Source organism: Dermacentor albipictus, chromosome 1 (assembly GCF_038994185.2).
Source record: "Dermacentor albipictus isolate Rhodes 1998 colony chromosome 1, USDA_Dalb.pri_finalv2, whole genome shotgun sequence".
In the NCBI taxonomy this organism is placed as follows: domain Eukaryota; kingdom Metazoa; phylum Arthropoda; class Arachnida; order Ixodida; family Ixodidae; genus Dermacentor; species Dermacentor albipictus.
Genome location: NC_091821.1, coordinates 121,584,061 through 121,610,797, shown reverse-complemented (window position 1 = coordinate 121,610,797; position 26,737 = coordinate 121,584,061). Strand labels below are relative to the sequence as shown.

General features: G+C 46.3%; 1 protein-coding gene across 2 annotated transcripts in view; it reads left to right on the top strand.

Moving 5' to 3' along the window:
- LOC135904847 (uncharacterized) overlaps positions 1 to 26,366 on the top strand; it is a 76,928-nt gene extending 50,562 nt beyond the window's left edge. The window contains exons 1-8 of one of the 2 annotated variants that reach the window (XM_070533235.1): positions 11,469 to 11,523; positions 11,947 to 12,112; positions 13,193 to 13,284; positions 14,150 to 14,219; positions 19,474 to 19,549; positions 20,150 to 20,503; positions 20,629 to 21,106; positions 24,994 to 26,366. In XM_070533235.1, the coding sequence (XP_070389336.1) occupies positions 11,953 to 12,112; positions 13,193 to 13,284; positions 14,150 to 14,219; positions 19,474 to 19,549; positions 20,150 to 20,503; positions 20,629 to 21,106; positions 24,994 to 25,020 (1,257 nt within the window). In that variant the 5' untranslated portion in view covers positions 11,469 to 11,523; positions 11,947 to 11,952 and the 3' untranslated portion in view covers positions 25,021 to 26,366. Of the gene's footprint in view, positions 1 to 11,468; positions 11,524 to 11,946; positions 12,113 to 13,192; positions 13,285 to 14,149; positions 14,220 to 19,473; positions 19,550 to 20,149; positions 20,504 to 20,628; positions 21,107 to 24,993 lie in introns of those variants that run through there. The other variant, XM_065435832.2, reaches the window with a different exon arrangement.
- Positions 26,367 to 26,737: the final 371 nt, after the last annotated feature.

Below are 26,737 nucleotides of genomic sequence, written 5' to 3'. Positions count from 1 at the left end.
AGAGTGATGCCATGTACGTGCCGAAAGGGCTTGACAACGTTATACTGCCATGCAAAAATATTTTTATTATACGCGATTCAATCCAATCTCTCCGGCAGCTCTGAGTAGCCAGTGCCAGAGCGATCGGCGGGCAGTTATCTTCTATTCATTTCAAAAGGGGGCAATATTCTGCTATGTCGAAAAAAAAAATCGCAGCTTCGCTCAAAAGGCGAATGATCGATTGCGATAGCAAATTAGGGGACAGCTATACGAAGGAAGGGTAGTATTTTTCTAGGTCGTATGAGCTTGTGAACATAGGCATCGTAACTAATTTAGCAAGCATGGTGTCATGCGCGCAGAAACCAACATGAACACGTCTCACTCGGTGCCCGCGGAAGCTCGCTGTCAAAACGCTGGAGTGACGAAGCGCGGCAGCAGCAGCGAGCGAACTGGCCTTCGTGCTGCCTCTCGTATCAACGCAAACTAAGCCGCGTAAACGACTTCGAGACGAGGGTCTAGTCAATGTGGTTGAAACTTATCCTACTTTACCTTTGTTAGCCTCGTGTCCTGTTTAAGCACGAGCTTTCGGCTACAACAAATCATTAGGCACAGTTAGAGCAATATTAAGTTGCTGGACCTTGCTCAGCAGCAGACGACGGCAGCAAAAGAAAGTTGGCCATTTTAACAGCAAGTGATCAAGCCTTTCGCTACAGTGTCTCCAATCCGGCACGAAAGACGCTCGGCGTACGTCCTTGTCGGTGAAGGTGGTGTGCTATATTAACACAACTAAGGCGTAATTTGAGCAACAGAGACCTACTGAGGAGGGTTAATAGCACGGACAGTTATTGATGTAAGCTACAATCCCTTGGCGACACATTCATTTGGGTGCGAGCGCTGTAGGTGGTGGCGTATAAGCAGTTGAGAGTCGTCTAATTTGCATAAAGTATAATCAATGAAGTCAACGTTGTGAGCTGACGCCGCCTGAGCACCAGTTGTCTCGTTTCCTGAGATACCAGTGTGTGATAGTATCCACTGAAACATGAATGTTCTTCCTTTAGATGTGATTTGAAGGGTCATCACGTAAAACAGGTGAGTCAGCGCTGGCAATGGGCAACCGGCTGAGAGCTCGGCGGGAGTCGCTTGGAATAAAGATCTTCGGAAATTTCAAATTGTTGCTAATATACGTACTTCAGCGCCATATTGACGATTAATTTTTTCGCAGATGTCGAAAATGCCGTGTAATTTATTCGAGTAGACTCTTGTGCTGCAGGCTCTACGAAAGAAAACGCAGCAGTTGTACTGCGTCCGTGAACAGGGGCGTCTGCGTAAAGTTTGGTAAATTTTGAATATGAATCGTTTAGAAGGGTGCGCTTAATTTCAGTTGGCACAGACCTGCAGGACATACTGCTGTTTTCTTTCGAATCCCTGCAGTACCCAAATGGACGAGCAGCCAAGGATGGTCGTTTTCTAGCTCAAGGGCCCTGTCTCTGCGACATTCACAATCTCAAGGAAGGGAGACGTCATTTTGCCCATGTGCGATTCCCGTCTGCTAAGCAGTTGCGATCTATGTGAGGCCCTTTGATCAGCTTGTATACATTCAGAGGTAGTTATCCGGCTTCGGAAAGTAAAGTGTCTGATTATGTGGGTCGTCGAAGGCCTTTATTATCCGTCACGCCGTTTGAGTCATTTATTGATTTGATATTCTATATAACGACCAACGTCCCGCAGCGTCCAGCATAAGCGAAACAGCCAGATAGGCTGCCGCCAAAAAACGATTGTTTCCTTGCTCTGCAGTGAACGTGAGGACGTTGCTCGTTGGAACAGCGCCGAAATCGCTGCAATCAAAGTGCGCTATCGTCTAGCGACGTCATTAAAAAAAACTGCAGACATTTTTTTTCAATTATTGTCAAACATAAGCTATCAGAAACACCCATATACCTTCACTTCAAGCAAGCCTGCAAGCACCTCTGTTCTGAGGTCTGAAAAAATAATCTAAAATGAAATCAACCACTCCTTGCAACCATACCACCTTTTGATATGATATCCTTGAAATGATTACTGTCCCTCTTTCCCGAATAATGTATGATAGCAACTGGATCAGTGCTTTCTTCAGCATGAGTGTATACTCGACCTCATATAAGGCACATTATTTCAGAGCTTGCCATCGAATGCTGCCATAAATGGTGATTGAGCGGCATCAAGTAGCCTATAGTTTTGTAGAGTTTGTTCGTCGTTGTAACGGCCTGTTGTTTCCAACAAAGACGTAGAGTTATTAATCGGTGCATTTATCGTTTCCTTCCGTTTCTTTATTAAACGCATTAACTTATGTATCAATTCCTCTCTGAGCGCCGTCTCTGTACGTGCGCGTCCTTGGTTACGAGGGAGTAAGTCTACGAAGTGCAACAGCATAAAAATCAAGAATCTAGTGTGACCAAAGGAATACCAAAGCAAGAAACAGTGGATGCTTCTTATGTTCCTGACGGATATTCGCAAGTATAAACGTGCGCTATAGGAGCATACAAACAGAAAGACAACATAACAGCCTAACATCCTAGAAATTCAACACAGTAAAATAGTGTATAACAGCTGCATAATATTATTAAAATGCCTCGTTACCCTGCGCCACCAGTCTGAATAGAAAACGTATCGTGTCAACGCGGTGTTATACGGTTTGGTCAATATTTTTAAAGCAACAAAGGGTTTATGTGAGCTGCCGTATTGTGGAAGGCTTCGGATTAGTGTTGACCAACTTGTTTTCTTTCACAATTTAAAAGGCACCCGAAGCATGGCACGCGAACGCTTTTGCATACCGCCTTCATCGAAATGCGGCCACCGCGACACGAAATGGAACCCGAGGCCTCATGCTATATAAGCAGCAGAACGCAATAGACACTGATCCATCGCCACGGCTAAAGACTATCCTCACGTCAGTCCAGATTTGCGGGCAGTACAAAACTTTTCCGACTAAAAATTTGTCTTGCGCGCCCTCTTTCGTCGCCTCTTTTTTTTTTGGTTGCTCGTTCGTTTCTTTAAAGCGCTTGTCTACATCTGAAGAAAAACGTTGAATGACAACAGCAGCGCCTTTAATACCTTGGAACGGCATCATTTTTATCGACTCCCAAGTTAGACGTCTAGCTGCGCCCCTTGTCTCTATATAAACTCCGATGTCTTCAAACAATAGAACGACCCGCCGACCTATTTTCCCGAGGGAAGTGCACTTTGCTCGTGCAACAAACTGCTGCGACGTGCGAGCACGTGCGAGCACGTGCGCGACCTACGTGCGTGTGCCTGCGTCAGTGCATAGAAGAAGAATCAGGGACGCATGCTAACTGAGGGAACATCTTCACCGCGCGCGAGCCATTGGCGTCCATGCGCGTAAATATAGCTGATCTAACCATCCGTGCGCCGTAACCGTCGCGTTGCTGCGGCTCCCGTGCGCAGAGAGGCGTGCGCCCTCCGGAAGAATCCGTGTTTAACGGCAGCCGGCGGGAGAGGGTAGTAAAACCAAGAGAGACCAGTGGGAAAGGGGCAAACGCTAGCGGCAGGAATAAACGGCCAAAAAAGCGCGATTGGGCCCGATAAGCAGACTGGAACACGTCTCAGGCGAGCAAGTTTTTCCTGGCGGCAGAGGAAGTTGTCTTCGTTGGGCACTCTACTCCCCCCCCCCCACACCCATCCATTTCAGCAGCGGGTGCGCAGGTGTTTCCAAGGCGCGCCGGTCGCGTGGACCGCGCCCCGAATATTACCGTACAGTGGTTCCCTTCTACGCGACGTACTGAGCTAGTTTCCTAGTTACCGGCAGACAGGCTGGAAAATGTTGATGAGCTGAGCCGGGCCATCCGCATATTCGAGTGCTTTGCGATCAAGACGCGATTTATATCACTGCATCAATGCGTGTTTGCGAATGACAGTGCGGCATGCTTTTTCAAATGCGAAGGAGTGATGTCGCTTGGCTTTTGACTGGCATGTTACGAATCCTGGATCTAGCGCTGGATAGGCGGCGCGTCGAAAAGAGTGTGTTGCACGCCGCCCTGGCGACGAAACGCGGCATAATCAGCCACACAACCAGACGACACACACACATACGCAGCCCTATTATAGCTCGTATGTTTCCGTTTTCGCGCCGCGTCAAGTGGACAGTTTTTGTAAAGAAGCTAGCGCCATCAAGTGAAGAAATGAGGAAAGGAGCTTTTTAAGCTTTATATATTTTTCACAGTGCGTCGCGGCGAGCACGTGTGTTTCTTTAACGGTTGCGTCGTGTATCGATGCCATGCTTGCGTGGCTGCCTGCCTCGCAAATCTAGCAGTTATGGCTCCGGTCGTGCTGCGCTATGGTTTCGTAAGTATTAGTTGGCCTGAAGATATTCCATATTTATCTGGCTAGACATAAAAAATTCTGATGTTACTTCGCCACAGCAGTCAATGGAGAAGAAAGCTTTATCGCATCAGCTGACTCGCGCAAGCAAAGGTTTGAGTGCTCCGCTGCTTGATCCGTAACAATCCTGGCTACATTTAGCACTAATTACATAAATTTGCCGGATGCATCTCAGCGCCGAGTCCTCATCCGCATGCGCATTTTTATAAACACATAGGTGGCTTAGTCGCGCGTGCGCCGGCACTATGCGCATACAACTCGTATTACAAGGCAGCTTCCCTCCCACATAATTCTTGGCAATGAATGGATAATTTTTACCTTTCGTATCATTCACTTGGTGCCGTGGCGTTGGAAGGGGCTTGGGGGTGGCATTGCGACGGAAAAATGGTACATATGCCGGATGGTGCATGCTATTGCTCATTTTGTTTCCGACGAGATACCGACTGCAGATTCTGCTGTTTGGTACTGTCTATCATGGCTGACCGTCTTCACTATCGAATAAACCAAGGATACACGCGAAATTTGATTTAGAAACCAGCCCGACATCGCTTGACAGGGCGACAAGACGGGATATTACTCCGCTCGCCTGACTGCTTGGATCCAACGCCGCCTCCGTTCTTGTTCGTAGGGTTTAGATGGAAAGACGCAGAAGGATACATCCTCCCTCATCCCGACTTAGTTGTGGCACTTGTATGCGCAACAGTATCGTCGGCGCCCTTTTGTTTTCCTTCGACTTTAAGGGCACGCAACGCAATTTTCGTTCGCGGGGGAGGCTGCATTGTGCACGTTCTGACCGCCAGGGCGGCGCTGCAGGCGTCGTGAAAAATCCAGCGCTGGTTCCCCCTAAGGGAGAAAAAGAAAACGCACACACGGTACACTAGTCGCCCGTAGCGGCAAATCTCCTGTGGCTGCCACACCATTAGGCGCTTTCTTTTTTAACACGATAGCGTTAGGGGTTCCGGGTCGCAGAAAATACTATGTCGGTGTCGGTGGAGTTGTCCATGAGCGAATATTTCTGTATATATTAGGGTATATGTATATGCCACGCCTTCCTATATGGCATGCGGTATATGCGGGTTCTATTGTTATATCATTCTATCACTAAAGTTGCTCAAACCTTGTCTTACCTTCTTGACAATGTTACTCCTCGGAATTTTGAGAATGACAGCCCACAAACAAATGTCGTGAAACGAAACAATGACAGCGCATGCCTTTTATGGTAAAGCTTCTCAGACTTAAATATTAAAAGTGCGATACAATAACGGGAACCTGAAAATGACGTTTTTTTTTTTTTGCGCGTACCTGCACGACCTCCGGGATGGGCCCACGCAAGAGGTCACGTTTCTACAAGAAAGCCCGCCTCCGTGCATAGTGCAAGGTCGATTCAAATAGGTCGCGAAGTTTCGGGCGAAAAGCGGTTCAGTACAGATTGTCACCGACATCAGCATGGGGGGTTATGGAAGCAGCGATTGAAGCGCGACTATGTTTGGAGGGAACAAACACTGGAAAAGAAAAGCGCGTTTTTTAATTCAAACGAGGCACAGTTAGATTCATTCTACGAAAATAAAATTCCTAGTCAATTTTATATATTCGTGATGAGTTAAGAAAATACATTTAATTCTATTATTATTATTAAATGCATTTCTTTTCAGCGCCCATCGCTACAGGGAGCGTTGATGCCACTATCACTCGCAGTGCAATGCACGTCATCAAATGGGCAGAAAGGCGCACTCGTATCACCTGTTGAAATACGCCCCCCCCTCACAATTTGTGCTTTGTTGCTTGTCGAAGTTTGTCTGAAATTGGTGACGCGGGTAGCTTCATTGCTTCTTAATCTGTTCAGTCAAAAGTAGGGAATTACGACCACCACATAATTGTGTAGTTGTTTTCGTTACGACTGCGCTGGCCGACGGGCTTGGCATCCGACAATAGGATCAGCATTGTACACCTAAAGCTTTCGTCGGCCTCCAAAGAAAGTATGTTCTGTGCAGGGATGCGATTTCGACAACCGTACGGCTGGCCTTTTCCTGCATCGCTTTCCTCACTGAAAGCTCGAAACGCCCATCAAGTCGAATGGTGGGGCATTTGAATATATAGCTCCAAAGGAAGAACAACAAAACAAATTTCGCGCCTTCGAAAACAAAATGACGTCACTGCTGCTCTTAACGGACATGGCGTCACGTTATTTTTGCTTCCGCCGGAAGTGTTCCCACCACATACAGATGGCGCTAAGCCCCATGAGCCGGCGATGGACCGCCATGTTTTGAACGTATGGGCTCCTATGGAAGCTTCGCTACCAGGTATATTTACCTTGCATCGTGTTCGACACCAGCGTTTCCCGGTAAACATTACGGTTACATATAAGTTGCAGTTGCCGGGAAGCGTGAGAAGTAGTCGGGGATCTTTAAATGCTATTGCGTTCCACTCTTAAAGGTGCCGCTTAAGCGCCCTCCTAAATTTTTTCTTTCTTTTTTTATTCCTTCTTTTCGGTACTTTCTTTTTTTGTCTCTTAATTTTTTTTTTGAGCGGTGTCATTGAAGCCCAGTCGACTAGTAGCGCTCTTACTGCTGTTACTGCGCATGCTCTCACTGCGCTTGCTCTAAAATATTGCTATTGTTCTTGAGCTACGCAGTTTTCTGGTGTAAAGTGGTGAATGTAGTAGATAAAAAAGAAAGCAGTATTTAGCGAGTAATGAGGCTACTAGCCGACTGAGTTTCAGTGACCCGCAGTAAAAAAAAAGAAAACAGAAAGAGAAATAAAAGAGATGGAAGGAAGAAAAGAAAGAAAGCGGCCTAATGGTGCGGCAGCGACTGCAGAATTGCCACTACGGGCGACTGGGGTATATGTGGGTGCTTTCTTTCTCTCTCTTAGAAGATGCAGGAATCCAGAGTGGGGCGTCGGGGGCTTGTCAGCACCTTCGAAGCGTATTCTTGAAGCGAGGACTACTGTAGGCTACATGTTAAGAGAGTTACAGAGTAGCACACTGCGCACTTCAATAAAGAAAAAAAAAGAAGGTGCTGAGACAAACGAGTACTACGCATTACGTTACAAACATTGCGCATTAAGAGTGTGTATACACGTTTGCAATATTACATCATATACTGGACCCTAATAAACCGGCTACCATGTTTCCCAACAGTCTCAGCCTCTGCTCAGCATCTGCTTTGCTAAACATACTGTCCCACTTTTCATGTGATTAAGAAAAGAAGTTGAACGTGAAAAATGCACTACAGCGTTGGCAGCAGAGACGATGCCAACCAGTGTGACAACCTCAAAAAAAAAAAAGAAGAAAAAACTTCTGCCAAAGATAGGACACGTTAGAAAAACAAAGGACTTAGAAAGATAGACAAGGACATCGCTCTGTCAGATTAGTATTTAACTGAGCTAGTTGGTTCATAGCTATAGGACGAGTGTGAACAGCTGAACAGAAAAAACAAAGGACTAAGGAAGACACATAAGAACGTCTATTCCGACACAGCGACGTCCTTGCCTGTTTTCCTTAGTCCTTTCTTTTTACATGCGTAAGCATTTCTATGCTTATCCAACGAGGAAAAGCGTCCGCCCGTCCGTCCCGTAAGACGATCGCTTTCAAGTTAGGGCCCGCAGCAGCGAGCGAGTTCACCTTCGTACTGCCTTAATTAAACGGGATTTAAACGGCGAAAACACAGCGCTCACGCAGCTACCAGCATTCGCTTCACTCTGCCCCAATCGCAGATCGCTTTCAAGACCCGCGCAGCCGCGCCGTACACAGCCGCCGCCGGAGTACGGTTCAACACGGTTGATAATGGTTCGACGCAGATGGGTAAGACGCTATATAGCGATACTGGCTTATGGGCAGCCAGCTCTGAAGCTTCGCCTGCCAACAGTAGCGCCGTAACACACAGCCTAGCTAGCGGTGGACACAGTTTTCAGTAGCACACGCTGCGATTTCACGTCAGCAAATTCGCCGATCTGCTCGAGACACGCTTCTCACTGCTCCTTCCATGACAGGAAACCGACGAGCTAGGACGAAGCTGCGCATGCGCTCAACGCAACGCGCATGGCATGGCTCGGCGCATCGGGCTAAGGAAATGTTGATGCAGGCGCGCGTCTGTTATCGTTAAATATGGTGTGCCATCTTATTAGACTCCCAACCGGATGGTGTCAGCTTATTTTAGTTGCACACTAAAACTGTCGTAGCGCCTCCTGGCTAGCGCTGGTTCCCCATAATAATCGGAACGTCATCAGCGCATCTGGCACCGCCACCTGTAGTAGTTTGCTTGCGTCATCTATTCACGTTGCGCCGCCGTCCGCAGCAGTTCGTGTCGCGCGGTAGCGCTGTGGTTTATACTGGGCGGATCAAGTTTCGTAACATTGATAACGACACCGTGCTGCGTGGAGATGAGAACTTGCACAATGGTTACGCATACTATGACAACTCCTAGAGGAGTTTCTGCGTGAATTTTTTTGTTTAGTTCAGCTGTTCAAGCTCGCTATGAACCAATTGCTCAGTTAAATACTAATATCAACTTTTCGCACGCGTTGAACTGCCTTGTTAAGATATCTTGATGTGTTTTCTCTTTCCGAGAATGCAAAGTGGTCTGGAGCAGTCTTCGTGACGCGGGTCATAAGGCTGTGACTATACCTGCGGTTCGAGCTGTGAATTCGGAAACGCCCATCAGGACGGTCGTCTGCTGAAATAGTGTCGCCATAGACACCATTGCAAAATTTTGGACCGCAAACAGTGCCAACGCGCGTCTGCACTTGCCCTAAAGGAGACCACTTTTCACCTAAAAAAATAGTAGCAACGAGGTGCGTCATAGCAGTCAACACCAATAGCAAAGCGAACACCACATCATATGCTACACGGAAAAGCCTCGAGCTTGTTGAGCCACATGATTTTGGTGTGACAAGGGTCCTGCTGTACTATTGGCCAACAAGTATTCCGCGCTTGTTATTCCGCGCAGTGTCAATACAGGGCCACGAAATACCTCCCGTAAAAGGATATAAATATCTTGGTATATTGGTATATGAATAAACGAAGGCAATACATTAATGCAAACACAGGAAAAAACAATAACAGTAAAGGGGAAACGAAATGCGGCCATAATGAAACCCAAAGCGCTATAGGGATACAATAGGTACGAGGTACTCCGGGGTTTGTGGAAACGTGTAATGGTTTCAGGACTTGCATCTGAAAATGCGGTTGTTTGCTTGAATTCAGGGGTACAATCAGGTCTCGGTGGCAACCAAAAGTCAATGGGACGCCTCGCATTAGGCGCCCACGGGAAGACTACAAATGAAGCTGTGCAGGGTGATATGGGCGGCACAAATTTTGAAGTGAGGGAAGCTCACAGTAAAATTGATTACGAAGACTGAGGAATATGGAAGAAAGTAAATGTGTTGGGAGAGTGTTCAGGTATTTGTACAGGAAAAACATTGATTCACAGTGGAGGAAAAGAACTAGGAAGCTTACCAACGAGTATGCGACCTGTATGGTGAGCAACATGGCAACAAAAAGGTCAAGCGGGAAAGCATAAAGGCTGAGATAATCTCATGGCTGGCGGCAATGAAAAGAGACCTGCTATGAGTAACTACATAAGAGTAAAAAAAATTTGGAAAGAAGCAATTTATGATAACTCAGAGTGAAGCTCTTTACTTTTTGGAGCGAGATCAGGATGCCTTAGAACACGCACTTCTAGATCGAGATACAACAAAGAAGAAGCATGTACTTGCTGCGGTAATGCTAGGGAAACGATGGAGCATGTTTTATTAGAATGAGAATATATCTGCCCAGCTGTCGATTTAGGCACCTCTGTCCTCCTTGAAGCCCTTGGGTTGAGCGAGAACAGGTGCAAAACAAACATGTCCGTTAAGAGAGATTAGTAAGAGGCGATTGGAAGATTGGTGGAAGTAGTGAAAAGACAAACAACGGAGGGCGTACAAAAACAAAGTTCACAATAGGGCTTCAGAAAATTTGGTTATGGGAATTCATCGTGGGTTCTCTTTCTCCTTTTCTCTTTAAGATAGATAGGACATTAGGCAATATAATAACAAGAGCTTGGCGGCGCAAACCACCACCCTGTTCCAAAGGGGACACTCATAGCATCCATCCACCCACCCTTCATCCATCCATCCATCCATCCATCCATCCATCCATCCATCCATCCATCCATCCATCCATCCATCCATCCATCCATCCATCCATCCATCCATCCATCCATCCATCCATCCATCCACCCATCCATCCGCAGCAGCGGCGATCATGCAGGGGAAAGAAAAAAAGAGCCAGAAAGCTCACCTTCACGCATCCACGGCAGCGGCGGCGGCATTTCATTAGTCTCGCTATAATGCCTGAATAAAACCTTCTGTGTCACTTTGTGCGGACATTCAATAAACCAAAACTCGTGTCTCAACTTTTTATGCACTCTCACAAAGCTTCGCTGTATATAAATTCCAACTCGTTGGACCTGCTGCATTTTCCCCCTCTCTCTCTCTGTCTCTCTCATTTCTTCTTCTATCATCTTTCATTCCCTCTAACCCTTCCTTAGCACAGGGTAGCTAGTGGGTATTTACAGTGGCTGTTTTTCCTTTCTTTTCCCTCCTCCTCCTCCTCCTAGCATTTGAAGCATAACGTTTTACTACCTTGATATCAATCGATAGCTGGCTGAAATCTCAGGAGGCGACATCTGGTTTCTTACACAAAAAGGGGTTTCAGCCTACGAAAGCTGCACATAGTAATTCCAGGTCATTATGAATACAGAGCACGTATTCACAAAAGCGCGTCATAAGTGGAAGTTGTTCTTGAGAACAAGCGCGGTCCAGTTGCTATAATGGAGGCGGCCAGCCATGAAAAAAAAATTCTTAGGAAAGTAAAGCTTTGTAAATTACGCCGTATCGTTTTGCATAATAAAAATTAAAAAATAAAACACTATATCCATGGTACGGTACGGCAAAACTTTATTGAAGTCCTGCAGATCGTGAGTCTTCACGAAGCGGGCCGCCCCCACGTGGGAACCGGAAGGCCGAGCCTCTCGGCCGCATCGTGGGCCTTCTGGACAGCCCAGAGTTGGCCAGCCAGAAGAGGGCTGCGGAGAACCGCCTCCCATCTGGCCGAGCTGTTAACGATGATAGAGCGTGACCGGGCACATCGCCAGAGCATGTGTTCTAATCGCGGCATGTAGCATCACTGTAAGTATCCGGATAGATTTTATGTAAGAGCGACGAATTGTGATACGTATTCGTTTGTCATATCCATGAAGGGATCTTTTTTGCAGTACATTTATTGCATTTACCTAGCACAGTAGCGATCAAAGTCGCGGCTAGTGCGACTTGGATTGCGTTTGGGCATTAGGCCAGTGTCAAGGCAATGACCGTCACCACTTCAGGCCTTAGTGGTACCATGCTATTACGCACACTTCACGGACTTTCATACTTTTCCTGGTTCCCAGTACTAATTGCCTCCCTTAGCTTTCAACAGTCAGGAATATGTATAGAGTGGCAAGAGCCGTTCAGAGCTTGAACGCGGAAGTGGTCTTCCTCATGAGTGCCGAGAGGAAGTGACGACATGCGTTTCTCACTCGATGCACGGTTCTGTGGTTGCTCTCGATGCAGCTGCCGATGGAGCGCCGCAGGCGGTGGCCGGCGAGCTACGCACTAACGGGCTTGGTGCTGGCCAGCGTTGGTTTGCCCGCCGTCTGGGCTCGCGTCTACGACCGCTGCGAACTTGCCTTGGAGCTGCACGACCGTTTCAAGTTTCCCAAGAGGGACCTCGACAAGTGTGAGTAGTGTTTGTTAGAAAATGATTTTGACTAGAATAGGAAATGCTTTACAGAGTGCTTGTTGACTACTTCGCCGTCTTAGAGAAAGTGCGTTTGATCAGAACTGAAGTTATGCAATATGCATAGCTTCCTACTTCAGATACTTACGGTTACGATATCAAAACGGCAGGCGAAAAAACTTATTTGAAAGACTGACAAAAAAAAGATAGAAGACATACAGAAATGTAAAAAAATTATTTTAGTTTGTTCAGAAATCTGAAGTGTCGGTATAAACAAAACTGGTGAACAAGCCTATTTCTATTGAGATACTTGTGTTTCATAGACATATAAACAATTCCTTGCACGAAGGTACATGCGCCAAATTCGGTGACGAAAAAAATATATATACTTCGAATTCGAAGTATCTTTCGAATTTTCGATATATACTTTCGAATTTTCGAATTTTGAAATTTTCGAATTTATTTCAAATAATTCGAAGCGTGTCTGTAGAAATCAATAAATCCCAAAGAAAAATGTCTATAAAGTATAACTCTTCGACGGCAGCGTCGGCTTTATGTCGAAAACCTGCTCATCAAGGTTTCATCGCAGAGGAAAAAAAAAATTAAGGTATACGGACATGTGGTAGAACTCCTAAAAGTGTGACAGAGAGGGAAATGCAAAAAAACGCACACCCTATCCCCCATCCCCAGTGTAGGGTAGCAAACCGGAGACTCATATCTGGTTAACTTCCCTGCCTTTCCTTTTCATTCTCTCTCTCTCCTAAAAGTGTGCGGCACGACCGTTGCAAGCCTACATGCGGCATGACGCCGTGTGCCACATTGCACAAGGCCTAAAACCCAAGTAGCGACATCCCATGCTACTGCGTCTTACTGCTGTTGCTTAGCATGGATAGGGCAGCGTTGTGGTCACATTCGGCAGTTAAGCGCCTCTGTGCGGAGCACATTTGGCGCAGTAACGCTTACCTCGGTCGCAGTTGTAGTGCCTCATTATGCTACGTGCACATGGACGCTGAAAGACACGTGCTTCGGGTGGGAACAGTAGGAGCATCATTCTCCTTGCTTTGCGTTTTACTCCAACAGGGCTGTGCCTCGCCTATTGGGAAAGCAGGTTCGACACTCGAGCATACCACAAGGGCAAATACGATGGCAGTGGCGACCATGGTATCTTTCAGGTGGGTCAACTATTAATTTTGCCCTTTGAGAGCCGTATTAAAATTAATTGTTTTTTTATGTACTGTAAGACTAGCCTATATACAGGGTGTCCCAGGTAGCTTTAGGCAGAGCTTTAAAATACGCAAATACCACGTAGCTGCACAGAACAAGGTAATCTTGTATGCCGTCGATTGAAGATACTCAAACTACTTTCCTTCATTCCACCTAATTAAATAATAAGCCTTAATTAATTAATCAACTTCTCAAATATTATAATTAGATGTAAAGTGTCAGTGAGAAAATTGTAGAGCGACATGAAAAACTCCCAGTACAGCATTCTGTTGCGCAATACGTGCTACATAAAAGTGTTTTTCCTGGCGTGAAAGTAGCCCGCGAATACGCGCAAAGTGCCTCCTCTAGTGGTCAGTGGCACGGTAGTTTTGCGTGCATTTGCGGGCTTCTCTCACGCTCGGAAAAACTCTTTTATGTAGCACGTATTGAGCAACAGAAAGCTGTACTGGGAGTTTTTCATGACGCTCTACAATTTTCTCATTGACACTTTACATCTAATTATAATATTTGAGAAGTTGATCAATTAAAGAATACTAATTATTTACGCGGAATTAAAAAAAAACAATCTGAGCATCTCTAAGTGACGGCAAACAACATTATCTTTGTTCTATCCAGCTAAGTGGCATTTGCATATTCTTAAACCCGGGCTAAAGTTAGCTGGGACAATTTAGCTGGGATAGCATATATATATATATATATATATATATATATATATATATATATATATATATATATATATATATATATATATAAAGTTTCTGCCGATGCTCACGTTCAATGCACATTAACGAGGACTATGTGTTTGAATCGCAGATCAACGATAAGCACTGGTGTCAGCCACACCAAGGTCACAGCGAGAACGTCTGTAGGATGCCCTGTTACCGTGAGTAAATTACCGTTACTACTCATGCGCAGAATGCGAAATGCTTCCGCGGCAGCGTGACCATTTTTTGTCTCGAAAATTTTCCTCGAACGAGATTACAAACATTTCGAATTGCAAAATATTTCTGAAATCGCAAGGAATCCCGTATGAGAAACTGCAACCGGAAAAAAGATTGCAAATATAACCAACTGATATCTTTATGTAGCACGAAGGCCATTTTTATGCTAGCTTCACGAAAATGCAGGAACGGGGAAAAGTCGTACTTGAAGGCTTAGCGATAAAAAATAAAACAGTTATGTTCGACAAGTTTCACGAGCTTCTAAATTAACCTCTGGGGTTTTACATGTCAAGACCACAATTTGATTACGACGCACGATGTGGCGAGGGACCCCGGAATAATTTTGACCAAACGGGCTTACTTAACGTGCACCCACCCAATGCGTGGTTCACGGGTGCTTTTGCATTTCACTCCCAACGAAATGCAGCCGCCAAGGCCGGAATTTGATCTCGCGCCATCGGCCTCAGTAGCGCAACGCCATAGCCACTGCGCCACCACGGCGGTTCACGAGCCTCTCTAATTAATTAAATTGTGGGCTTTTACGTGCCAAAACCACTTTCTGATTATGAGGCACGCCGTAGTGGGGGACTCCGGAAATTTTTAACCACCTAGGTTACATTAACGTGCACCTACATCTAAGTACAAGGGTGGTTTCGCCCCCCATGGAAATAAAGCCGCCATGGTCGGGATTCGATCCCGCGACCTCGTGCTTAGCAGCCCAACACCATAGCCACTAAGCAACCACGGCGGCTTAGCCTCTCTAGTGGTACGTCTGCTTTCCCCCGCCGGGTCTGCGGCGACCCTGGAAGTACAAGGCACAAGGCCCGAAACCCAGCATCACGACAACAAACGAGCTTGTACATTTCAAACACAACGGCTGCCCGAGAGTAGTGGCATTAATTGGTATCGCGGCTTTGTTCCTGTGTGACGTCCCCCACCAAAAAAAAATAATAATAAAGAAAGAAAAAAAAAGAAAAAAGGAAAAGAAAGAAAGAAGAGAAAAAGATATATCCGACAAGCATCACGTCATTTCTCTGAGCCTTCGTGTCTGTAGATGTGTTGAAGGCGCCCATTTTAGACGATTCAATCATCTGTGTATGAGTCTTAAAATGAAAGCACGCTGAATTCGGATGGCTTCATTTAATAAATAACAGCTGCCCCTCCTAGAGTGCCATATCACTTTTAGGAACACCTGAGTTAGAAGTTCCCTTGTCTCCGAAGAATCAATCTAAATCCACTCAAGAGTTATGATAACCCTATTTTTCACCTCAAGGAAGAAAAAATCGCTATATATATATATATATATATATATATATATATATATATATATATATATAGCGGAATTATATGATAATTCGACGATACTGTTCCACTAGCTCTTTGTGGAATATATAGTGCTATAGCCAAAATTAATTGACGCGACTGAATGTCCTAAAAACAACACAAATACTGCGGGAGACTACGTACTGGAGCGATCCGGAATGATTTCAACCACCTAGTCATCTTTAAAGGGGACACAAAGCACCGTTGCGAGAGCGTTCCTTCATTCCTCTCCCCATTGGAGTGCGGCCATTGCGACCGGAAGCGAAACCGATAACCCTGTGTTAAGCAGGAAAACCCAATTCACTTCCGGGAAGAGCAAGGTTTGCAACCCCCTCCCGTTCCGCCAGAGCTAAACTAATCCACCTTCCATTTCCGCTGTTTTCTCCATCCACTTTCCTGGGTATTTGCATATGTGCACTGGTTCAAGCCCTGGCAGTGTTTGCCAGTGCCATAACTCACGGCTATAACGGCGGCTGCAGACCATCTTTTTTCTATTGCAGGCGTGACGTTGTACGTGAATTTGAAAGGAGGAAACTGGCCAATAAACCCTCGTATGCTGCCTAACGGCATCAAAGCTGCCGGAGTCGAGACCCTCACTATGTAATGAACGACAAGATATATATATTCTTAAATAACATTATGTCTTGCCTAAATTCAGAAAGAAATCCTGTTAGATAGGTACGTAGGGTTAAATGGGGACTAATTAAAGAGACTTGCAAGTAGCACGCCTCCGGCTGCTGAATCACTTCTATCCAAGAAAAGTTTTCCTTTAAAAGAAATAAATAACAAAATAATAAATTGCGCCAGAACCCATCTCACGATGACAATGGACACTAATGCGTTAGCATTAAAGGACTATAGCGACACAACTTATTACCACCGTAGAAACGAATTATGTATTAGGCGTGTACTACAGCGGGACTCCTCTTTCACGCTTCCATAAGAACGGTCGGCGCCATCTAGCGCCGGTGCGTGCGAACGCTAGAGACGCGGTATGCGACAACTGGGCTCCTCTCTCGCGCTTCTTTCTGAGCATGCTGAGCCATCTAGTGGCATTGCCACTATGTGGCCTCCGAGATGCGTGGCACGCCGATGCGTGCGAACGCTGAGAATTGTTCCCTCGCTTGCCGCAAACTCAGTCGCGCATACTCAGTGACCCAAGATGGCGAGATGTTCATTAAACAGTGCCACATACCTAGTGAATTCATGGTGAAGCTCGCTAAAGCGTTGGCGTGAAAGCTGTTCACTGAAAAGCGGCACAAGCCCAGTGCATTTGTGACACGCAGCCTCCAAATGTCGGGTTGTTCTCATTGAGGATCCCTTGTGAGGTGGGTTCGATTCCGTTCAATATCATAAAGAATCTTTCTCGCCAGTGAAGAACGGCACATTCCCAGTGTGACATATCGAGTTACGCAAGTTGGCGTCAGAGGTTCATTGGAGACTAACTAGCACTGACCGAGTGGCACCTACTCAGTGTTCCAAGTCCATGTCAAACAGTTTCTTAGAACAGCACCCAGTCCAACAGCACTCAACGGTGACTCAAGTAAAAGAGAAAACGGTTAGATACAAACATAGGTGAATACATACGTACATACATACATACATACATACATACATGCATGCATGCATGCATGCATGCATGCATACATACATACATACATACATACATACATACATACATACATACATACATACATACATACATACATACATACATACATACATACATACATACATACATACATACATACATACATACATACATCACCCCTAGAAAGTGCGTGAGGTACCCTAAGAATGCTAACGAATTAAAACACTTTGGCATGCACAAGCAGTCACACATACAAGAGTGAAACATAAAACGGACACACAATAACGAAAGCAAGACACTGCAGAAAATCGTTGAATGTCGAAATTAACGCGATTAGCCTTGAAGCATTGCAGCGACACACCGTATGTCCACCGCCGAAACGAGTCATGTAGGAGTGTGCTCAGCCGGGCGCTTCCCTCTGTACGCGCTGTGTCCTCTAGCGACGCCTCCACGAAGTTCGCGCATGACACGTTTTTCAGACCAGATTTTCTGATTATACAGGGTGTCCCAACTATCATGCACCAAATTTTAAAATTATGAAAATGCCACATAGATGGACAGAACCAAGGTAATCTTGTTTGCCGTCGCTTGGAGAGACTCATTATTTTTGCATTCCGCCTAATTACATTAGTCTTAATTAGTTAATCAACTTCTTAAATATTATAGTTTGATTAGAAGTGTCAAAGAGAAAATTGTAGAGCAACATGAGAAACTCCCGATACAGCTTGCAACCAATACACAGTTGCTCGATAGGTGCTACATAAAAGTGTTTTTCCGAGCGTGAAAGAAGCCCTTGAACACACGCAAAATTGCCGCGCGACTGGCTGCTTGAAGTACTTTACGCGTACAGACAGACAGACAGACAGACAGGACAGACAGACAGGACAGACAGACAGGACAGACAGACAGGACAGACAGACAAACAGGACAGACAGGACAGACAGACAGGACAGACAGACAGGACAGACAGACAGTACAGACAGGACAGACAAACGGGACAGACAGGACAGACAGACAGGACAGACAGACAGACAGACAGACAGACAGACAGACAGACAGACAGACAGACAGACAGACAGACAGACAGACAGACAGACAGACAGACAGACAGACAGACAGACAGACAGACAGGACAGACAGGACAGACAGACAAACAGGACAGACAGGACAGACAGACAAACAGGACAGACAGGACAGACAGACAGGACAGACAGACAGTACAGACAGGACAGACAAACAGGACAGACAGGACAGACAGACAGGACAGACAGACAGACAGACAGACAGACAGACAGACAGACAGACAGACAGACAGACAGACAGACAGACAGACAGACAGACAGACAGGAAGGCAGGCAGGCAGGCAGGCAGGCAGGCAGGCAGGCAGGCAGGCAGGCAACGACCGATCGACCGACCGACCCCGAGAAGTACGTAGGGTATCCTAAGAATGCTAATTGCATTAACGGTATTTCCCTGCACTGAAAGCTGTTCCTTCAAGGCCACCGACTGTCCATGACCCAAGTATTGCCACAAGGGACAATGCAGGATTACACAGAGCACTAAGTTTTAAGGGCAGCTGTTGCTTTTGCTGGGCGTATAGGGGCACTCCGGTAGCACGTGAGCTATGTCCTCATCGCCACTCCAAATAAACATGGCGCGAAGCTTCCACGAATGATTTTATTTTTTAAAAAGTACATTGTGCATGCCACACCAAGGGGAAAGCCGTGAAACAACGTTTCCACACTTCGCGATATCCTCCCATATACACCGAATTTTAGCCCAGGGGTTATGGCATATAAAGTGTTCTTTGGACTCTTCGTCGAATCGTGCTGCAGATTACCTTTTCGCTGAGAGTGTTTGCAAGGCGTTTGTAACTTCGTTGCTGAACAGCGGGAATGGCGTAATCTTCTCCATGTTTGCCAATAGGGGGTGTTGGCAATAGGGGGTGGGTTGGGGAGGAATTCGCTTGTTCATTGCCAGTTATGCCGGTATGACAGGGAACCCATGCAAATGCAATTTCATGGCTCGAGTTCCCGCAGCTTGTGTCAGCTCAGCAATTTTCACGATTATTTTACTGTGGGAGCTTTTTTCCTAAGGGTGCAAAGCGGCTCAAGTGCATACTCTCTGTTGTTAATGCCTTTTCAAATCGTCAAAAACGTGACAGTAACTAGCAACCATGCTACGCATCCAATTTTCTGTTCACTATATCGATTTCATAATTCGCGAAAATTACCGAGAATGAAGGTATCGTGGATGCTTGCTTTTTTTGGGCGTCTTTGCAGTGCTACGGGATGACAACCTATATGACGACATTGAATGCGTGAACAAAATATTCCGGAGACACGGCTTCCACGCGTGGTGAGTGATGACTTATATCTTCAAATATATTATTTTACATGGACCTTATACAGAACCAGTTTTATCTTTCCTGCTGACACACCAGGTCATTGCATGAACAATGTGCACTGAAACACATATCGCCATCACTGTCTCGAACAGCACTACATCAAATCAGTTTGCAAACTCTCGATCGTTTCAGCAAATATAGCAAAAGAACGTTGACACCTTTACTTTGCGTGCTTTAAATCCATGTTAACCCTGTGTACAAGGACAGTGCGATTATATCAACGTCTCACAGTTAAGAGCTCTACGTAAGGTAGCACTACTGATCGGGTGCAACAATCATGAAGACAGGACACAGGTTTACAAATAGCTGTCGACATGAAGTCGCAGGTAGAGGCAAGAAAACCTTCTTTTTTTGCGATTTTCTCTTACATTATATACTACCATTAGGCTTTCGAATTATTCCAGCGTCAATGCATCAGTGCAACTATGTGAAATTAAACAAAAAAACATACTACGTTTTGCCTACTTGCGCTTTGACGGCCATATCATAGATGTCGCCGAGCGCTGATGCACTGATGCTTTCTGTTTAACCTCGTGATATGCTCACTGCAGGATGATGTTCAGCCACAAATGCTCGGGCAACACGCTCGAGTTCTTTAATGGTTGCGACTTCCGGATACGACGCGGTGACATGACCAGTTCGCCAACGGGGCTGCAGATCACCATAGAGCCGCCGCCAATACTGGAGAAGCTGAGCCAACTCAGCAAGGGCATATACCAGGCAGGCAGCCACCCGGTGCCCACTCGCGGCGCACCTGATCCGTCCCCAGGGCCAAGCGCCGGTCCACCGGCTCCACGCTGGACATCCAAGACCAACGTGCCGCAGAAGCCGCGCCCCGTCGTCATTCGACCGCCTAGGCCACAGCCACCGCCAAAGAAGGAAACGAATGCTGTCCTGCCACAGAGGTAGGACTGTCGAGCGCATGTTGGTACCCTCACTCTGCATGACTTCTCTCGCCCTCATGGCGACGTAAATACCAAGACAGTGTACTAGCCTTAAAGGTTCGTATAATGTGAGTTCGAACGTGCAGGCCGCCGCCCCTGAAGCGCTTGCCAGCGCCACCTCCCCCAAAGCCGCCGCGCTTGGTGCCTGCCGCTGTTGCCAGGCCTCCCCGGCAGCAAGGACCACGTTTTCCGGCACTGTCGAGGCCTTCACTCACGCGGGCTCCACAGCCCCCCAAGACACCCGGCGGTCTGCTTATGCCGCAGGAGTCTGTTGGGCACGCTGTATTCGGCGTGCCTCCGCCATTCGTGCCAACGTTACCAGGCACACACCAGCGTCGTCCGCCGCCGCCGCCGCCGCCGCCGCCGCCGCATCTGTTGGCCGTGCCTCCTCAGGGGCTCGCCATGTTTGGTCTGCGTCGTGGCCCACCGCCGCTGCCTATACCTATCCACGTGCCTCCACCACAGGAGCAACAGTCGCCAGTCGTCTACAAGCGCACGAAGACGCGCCGGTTACCCGGCGGTCTCCGGCTACGACCCTTCTTCGGCTTCGCCAGGTCGTCTAGGGTGGGTACAAGCATCTAATCTTCCGCAGGCGCACTTATTCATTTGACTATGTCACGGGAACGTCAGAATTGACCCCTCGGTTCTGCCATGTTTGATCACGTGGTGACGCGTCCATTGCTTGCCTCAACTGCCTCTGTTGCATTCGTGTTTACAATGCATGTGTATGATTCCGGTGCGGCTGAGCAAATCTCTGTTGCGCGAGATATCGTAGACGGTGACTGGGTGGACGACACGAAGCTTTGGCTACAGCTTCAGAGAACATGCAAAAGCGCTTTCGGAGCTATGTGCAAACGACGCGAGCAGCGCATACGGTGCTTGTTCTAAAAACGGGGCTAAAAATGTGTTCCAAGCTATCCAAAGTTTCCGCTCATGAACTGAATCAAGATCAGAGTGTTTTGCACTTTGTTCTTTAGCTCGCGAATATACTGAAGCAGCGGCTTGTCACATTTCTGACTCAATAAATTTCCTCGGTGCTGTCCCTATCTGAGTATTTTCTGTCTAATCGCTCGCGGGTGTGCTCAGTTCCGACAGGTTTGTTCTTGATGCGCGCAAGGCTTGAAACGTAGCTGTTTTGTACGTTGTAAGACCTTCTAGCAAAGATGTATTATCGCTAGTAACTCCTTGCTCTTTTGGACCGTTCGAAACATTCAGCTTCGACCATTCGTGCGCTATCGGTGTAGTCCGTCATTTATTGTGCGTATATGATGCGCATGTATTCAAGAGTGCGCCCATTCACTCATGGACACGTTAGCGATAGAGTAGGCGTAAGTTTTCGTGCCAGTTGGGGCAGATGTGTGCAAATACTGTGCGTGAAACTTATTATGACAGGACGCGGCGCTATTCCATTTGTCATTGCTTGACGAGTGGTACTCTCTCTTGCCGGCGTTCCGGGCTCAAGCACTTTCTTCAAAGGTTAGCGATACAACGCTGGCAGTTGAGCAAATTTCTGTGTCCTCGAGGAAAGCCGTAAATCTCGAAGTCCCAGTAACACGAACGGACGGTTGCAGCACCGGTCCGCGAACATGGCCTCACAGATTCATTCCATTCCTTAGTATGCCAGTCACTATTTTTGCAACCAACTACTGCACATGTCTTCAATCCGCATGATTCAATCCGGCATGACTGAAGCACAGTGCGTTAGCGAAAACTCACTTGCATTTCCGACAGCTAATCCCACAGGAGCAAGCTGTAGTGGTTTCGTGTTCGTGCGTTGTCGCCGAGGCTACATGCAGATGGATGGATGGAAGGTAGGAGCGTACCCTTTGAAACAGCGTGATGGCAGTTGCCGCCATTTTTGCTACCATGCTCAGCTTTTATTTTTGTTGAACTGTGTTGTAAGTTATTAAATTTCGCCATTTTCTTTAAATGCTTCTTCCCGCACTTTTAACCTTATGCCATCTCTCTGCTTCGGGCCACCAATCTTCCAATCGCTGTTTTCTCATTTCCACCGCATATTTATTTACATGACTTAGTTATCTCTAAACCCTAGGGCCTCAGGAAGCGTGATTGTGCCCGCATCAACATCAGTATGGATACCATCACATTTTAGTATGAGGTGTTCTATTGTTTCTACAGATTTACCACACACAGTACATGCGTCTTCTTCTTCGTTAAATTCCTTTTTATTGCTGCGCGTTCTAAGACATCCTGATCTAGCTTCAAAGAGTAGGGCACTGCCTCTTGATTTATCATGAAACGTTTCCTTCCTAACCTCCTGTTTCCAGTATCGATATAGTCCAACACTATGCTTCTTTTCCATTGAATTTCTCCAATGTTTACCTTCCGCGTTTTTAACGTGTCGTTTAATGCTCTGTCTTTCGCCGTCCTCGTGTCTGGCATACTTACTGGTTAGCTTCCTAGTTCTTTTCCGCCACTGTGAGTCAATGCTCTTTCTGTATAGGTATTTAAAGTGCGCCGAAAGCGCCACCTCGTTTATCTAGAACAAACTGATCCGCGAAAAGGGTCAACAAGACGTCGCTGTAGAGAACCTTGCCTGCTTGCGGAACAAATTACACTACGTGGTGGGCGGTGTTTTCACATGCCTGCGCTTAAGCGCAAGGAAGAAATGGACCAGCAATGTTACGTTGATGTGTAGTGCAGACAGACTATTTCATGTTGAAAATCTTTTGCCGTAGAAAGAGCGGTGCACTTCTCGTTATGTGATTCTCCACATCCATTCAGAGCTTAAGATGGCTCCATCGTAAGAGTTAAGAGTATGTGGCGGCTAGCTCGATGGCTTTTTCAACCGCTTGTGTCCTGCGATGTTTCTACTTCAGATGTTGCAAAGTTCTCGACAGGTTTGTGACTTACCACGCACTGTGCAAAGATGCTACTGTTGTCGATTATTCTATGTAGCAGATAACTCGCTGCAAACGAGTTCAAATACGTTTCTTTTTTCAAGCGAAGCTTTTTTTGCATCCTCCCTCCACTTTTCGAGTGCCGGCTGCTGTCTTCCCGAAAGATGGAGAGGTTGCGGGGAGTCTCACACGCGCTCTAACTCAAAAATTCAAGGCTCACTTAGTTATGCCTGCATGGAGGAATGCGAAAGCAATGCGACCACCGCGCGGTGCTTATGTTCTTTCAGTGGTCTTCATTTAATTTCACCTTAATTAACACCAAAGGTCGTGGGTTCGACTCCCGCCAAAGGTCGTAGGTTCAAGTGCCTTAATTAACTCTAGCCTAACTAACTGTGCCTTAATTAATTCCGCCTTCATTAACACCGAAGCTCGCTGTTTCGACTCCCACCAAAGGTCGAGGGTTCCTAGCCGTTTTGGACAATCGTGTGGTCACGCCAACGCCGGATTTCCCGCCTCATTAGCCATATAATGTTTTCATATGAATAAAAAAGGGAATGTGCGCCTGCGATGGGGTGATTAGGACCAGGATCGCCCAGCGCAATAGTCCAGTGTTTTATCCACGCATTCATGGCACGAAAGAATCACAACTCTGCCACTCTACTTCCCTCACGCAAGCTAGCACTTCGAGACAGTTGGCACGTACGTGTGTCAGTCATGTCGCGTAGCAACAATTGGTAACAAGAGCACGACAGCGTCCGTTTCCCCCGTCCTTCCCTCGTCGCAGCCAGCACTTTAAGATGCGAGTTGAGTATGCACCACTCTTGGGATTGGCCTATTTTGCTCAGCACGCTACCTTTGGGATCGGCCCAGGTTGTAACAGAACAGGTTGTCATGTTGTCGTTGTTGCCCGCGTACAAAGTAACTGTGTCGCAGTGCGAAACACTGTACACTCAGCAAAAGTCGCATAGTGATTATGATGATGACTTGCTTGTAATATTGCCTTTGTTATAGTTTTATTGTTTTTGTTTATAGACATCTTCCTCATTATTTTCTCTAAACTATACCTTTCAATTACATTCAACGGTGGCTGGTAAAACAGTGGAGACTGTGAAAAGGCAAAATCACCCCCGAATTCCTAAAGCAATGTCAGATTATCAGATTTTGATTTTTCTACAAACGCAGATTTGACGTATCCAGGTGGCTCACTAATAAGTTCTTCAATATGCGTTTAGAGGTGACTTTGGGCCGACTTAGGGATAGTTATCGGCAACGTAGATTGGGTATTGTGTTTTTGTACCATTTCGAACAGCGGAAAAGTGAATGACCAGTGTCCCCAAATGTGTAATGCAGAAAACATAAACTTAAAGGCGTTTACTGTTTTGTGGAGCGTAGACAATGGACAGCACAGGGAATTAAGTGTTCTGGTCTTGACTTTGATCTTTCGCACGCATTTGACATGGCGTCATTTTAACAGTTTGCATTTGCCGGTTCATTGTTGTATTTTGTCTATAGAAGTTTAAATTGATGGACCGTGCACAACCTTGTGATACATATTTTCTGGAAGAATAACATACTTATTTTGTTCTGCAGGCTTTCAAGAATAAGGGCAAGACATGACAACACGTCTGGCTCAATCCGCTCATGTCAAGTACTGTTCGATGCAGTCTTTGACTAATATGACCCAGGGAATGAATGACCTGACCGGCCAAGTCAAGCGACATGCCCACTGAACTTTCACTTGGACGCGGCACATCGTGCGTGGCGGGAAGTGTCTCGGGATTTCGCTCAACAAACACCTCATTACCAGTGGCTGTCAAGCATCAAACGGCAAAGAGAGTGAACTTCTGCCGTATGACTATTCAGCGACAGGGTGGCAATCACGTATCAAGTGTACAGGAAGTAACCTGCTTCCGCAAGGAAGTGTTGGGACTGCAGAGGCATTTGGGTGTATCATAACAGAGGCGTGAAGGCTACTGACATATCAACCATTTTTTCAACCGAAGAATCGAAGTTGTTCCATACTTGTCCTGTGCAGCTTCGAGCAGTACGTTACAGTGACTGACCATCTACTTTTCTTTTTACAGAAAATGCACGGATCTTAACGGCAGAAAAAAGGCGCACATGCCTGCGCTTGCTGCGGAGCAAGAGTCGTAAGACATCGGCCGACTCGAAGTGGACAGTGTGGTTTACTGCGCAGGACATGTTGCAACCAATTTCCGCTTCTGCGTCACTGTGTCATGCATCGTACATCCTCTATTCGAAAAGGCATGCGCGCTAGAAAGCGATCTACCAAGGTTCATTGTGACATTCCTCAAAGCATGCATGGTAAACGGCTGACAGGCGTTTTCATTAAGCTACGAGTAAGTATTGTTCAAGAAGCAGTGTTCACATGATTACTTACGCAGCCAAGCCAAACGTAAGCTTTCATAATCAAGAAATTTACATTAAGTTACCGTGCAATTCACTCACACTGCTGTCAAACAGCGATATATTTATTTCCGCGTTAGCTTTAAGAACAAAGCAAAGTTATGCGAGGCCCAAGAGCAGCTGAACAGAGAAAACACATGACTTGAAAATTCTTTCCTTTTGACATAAAATAACACAAATAAAAGTCCTTAAGGTACCTTTTTTCGCCCATGTAACGTTCTGACACTTAATTTATAGCAGCGCGAAGGATGTTCACGTGAAAAGGCGAAATGTCAGGAATATTTTCTGCTTCATCGCGACGCTTAACACCGTATAGTCGGGCGGGTAAATTGTTGACAATGTTGTAGCCATGGCTGTACATAAGATATATAAATGTGTAATTTATTTTTCATGTTTTCAACTGACTTCAACAGCGCGTGTTTCAATTCTCACCAGTTTTTGTCCTTATGCCACTTAGCCTCTTTTTTCTACTCTTTGAGAGTGCCAACACGTCAACGCCCGAGCTTTTTTTGTCTCATGGAAAATAAATTACTTCCGAATGAGCTTGTGACATGCATTTTTTTTCCTTTTCAGTGGTTGTGGCTAAAAAGGTCTAACGTTATATTTCACTATGTCCGCTACAGTGAGTGACCTCTCGCCTTGTTTGCGCATTGCATACAGGCGTGGTTCATTCATCACGCGGTGGCGATCGGATCTTATAAGTATTACACCGCCATACGCCGCGAAGGCAGCTGAAAGCTCAAATAAAGGCCCGTTAGCCCTTCCATCACTGCGCCAGCAGCTATGACGATGCAAGCATGGCGTTTCTGCATCGTAGTTGCAGTGTCTGCAGCGCACAAACAGCCACGCACACAACTTGAAAATTACCGTGAGACGCAGAGCTTACTAACGCAACTCTGGAAGTGCA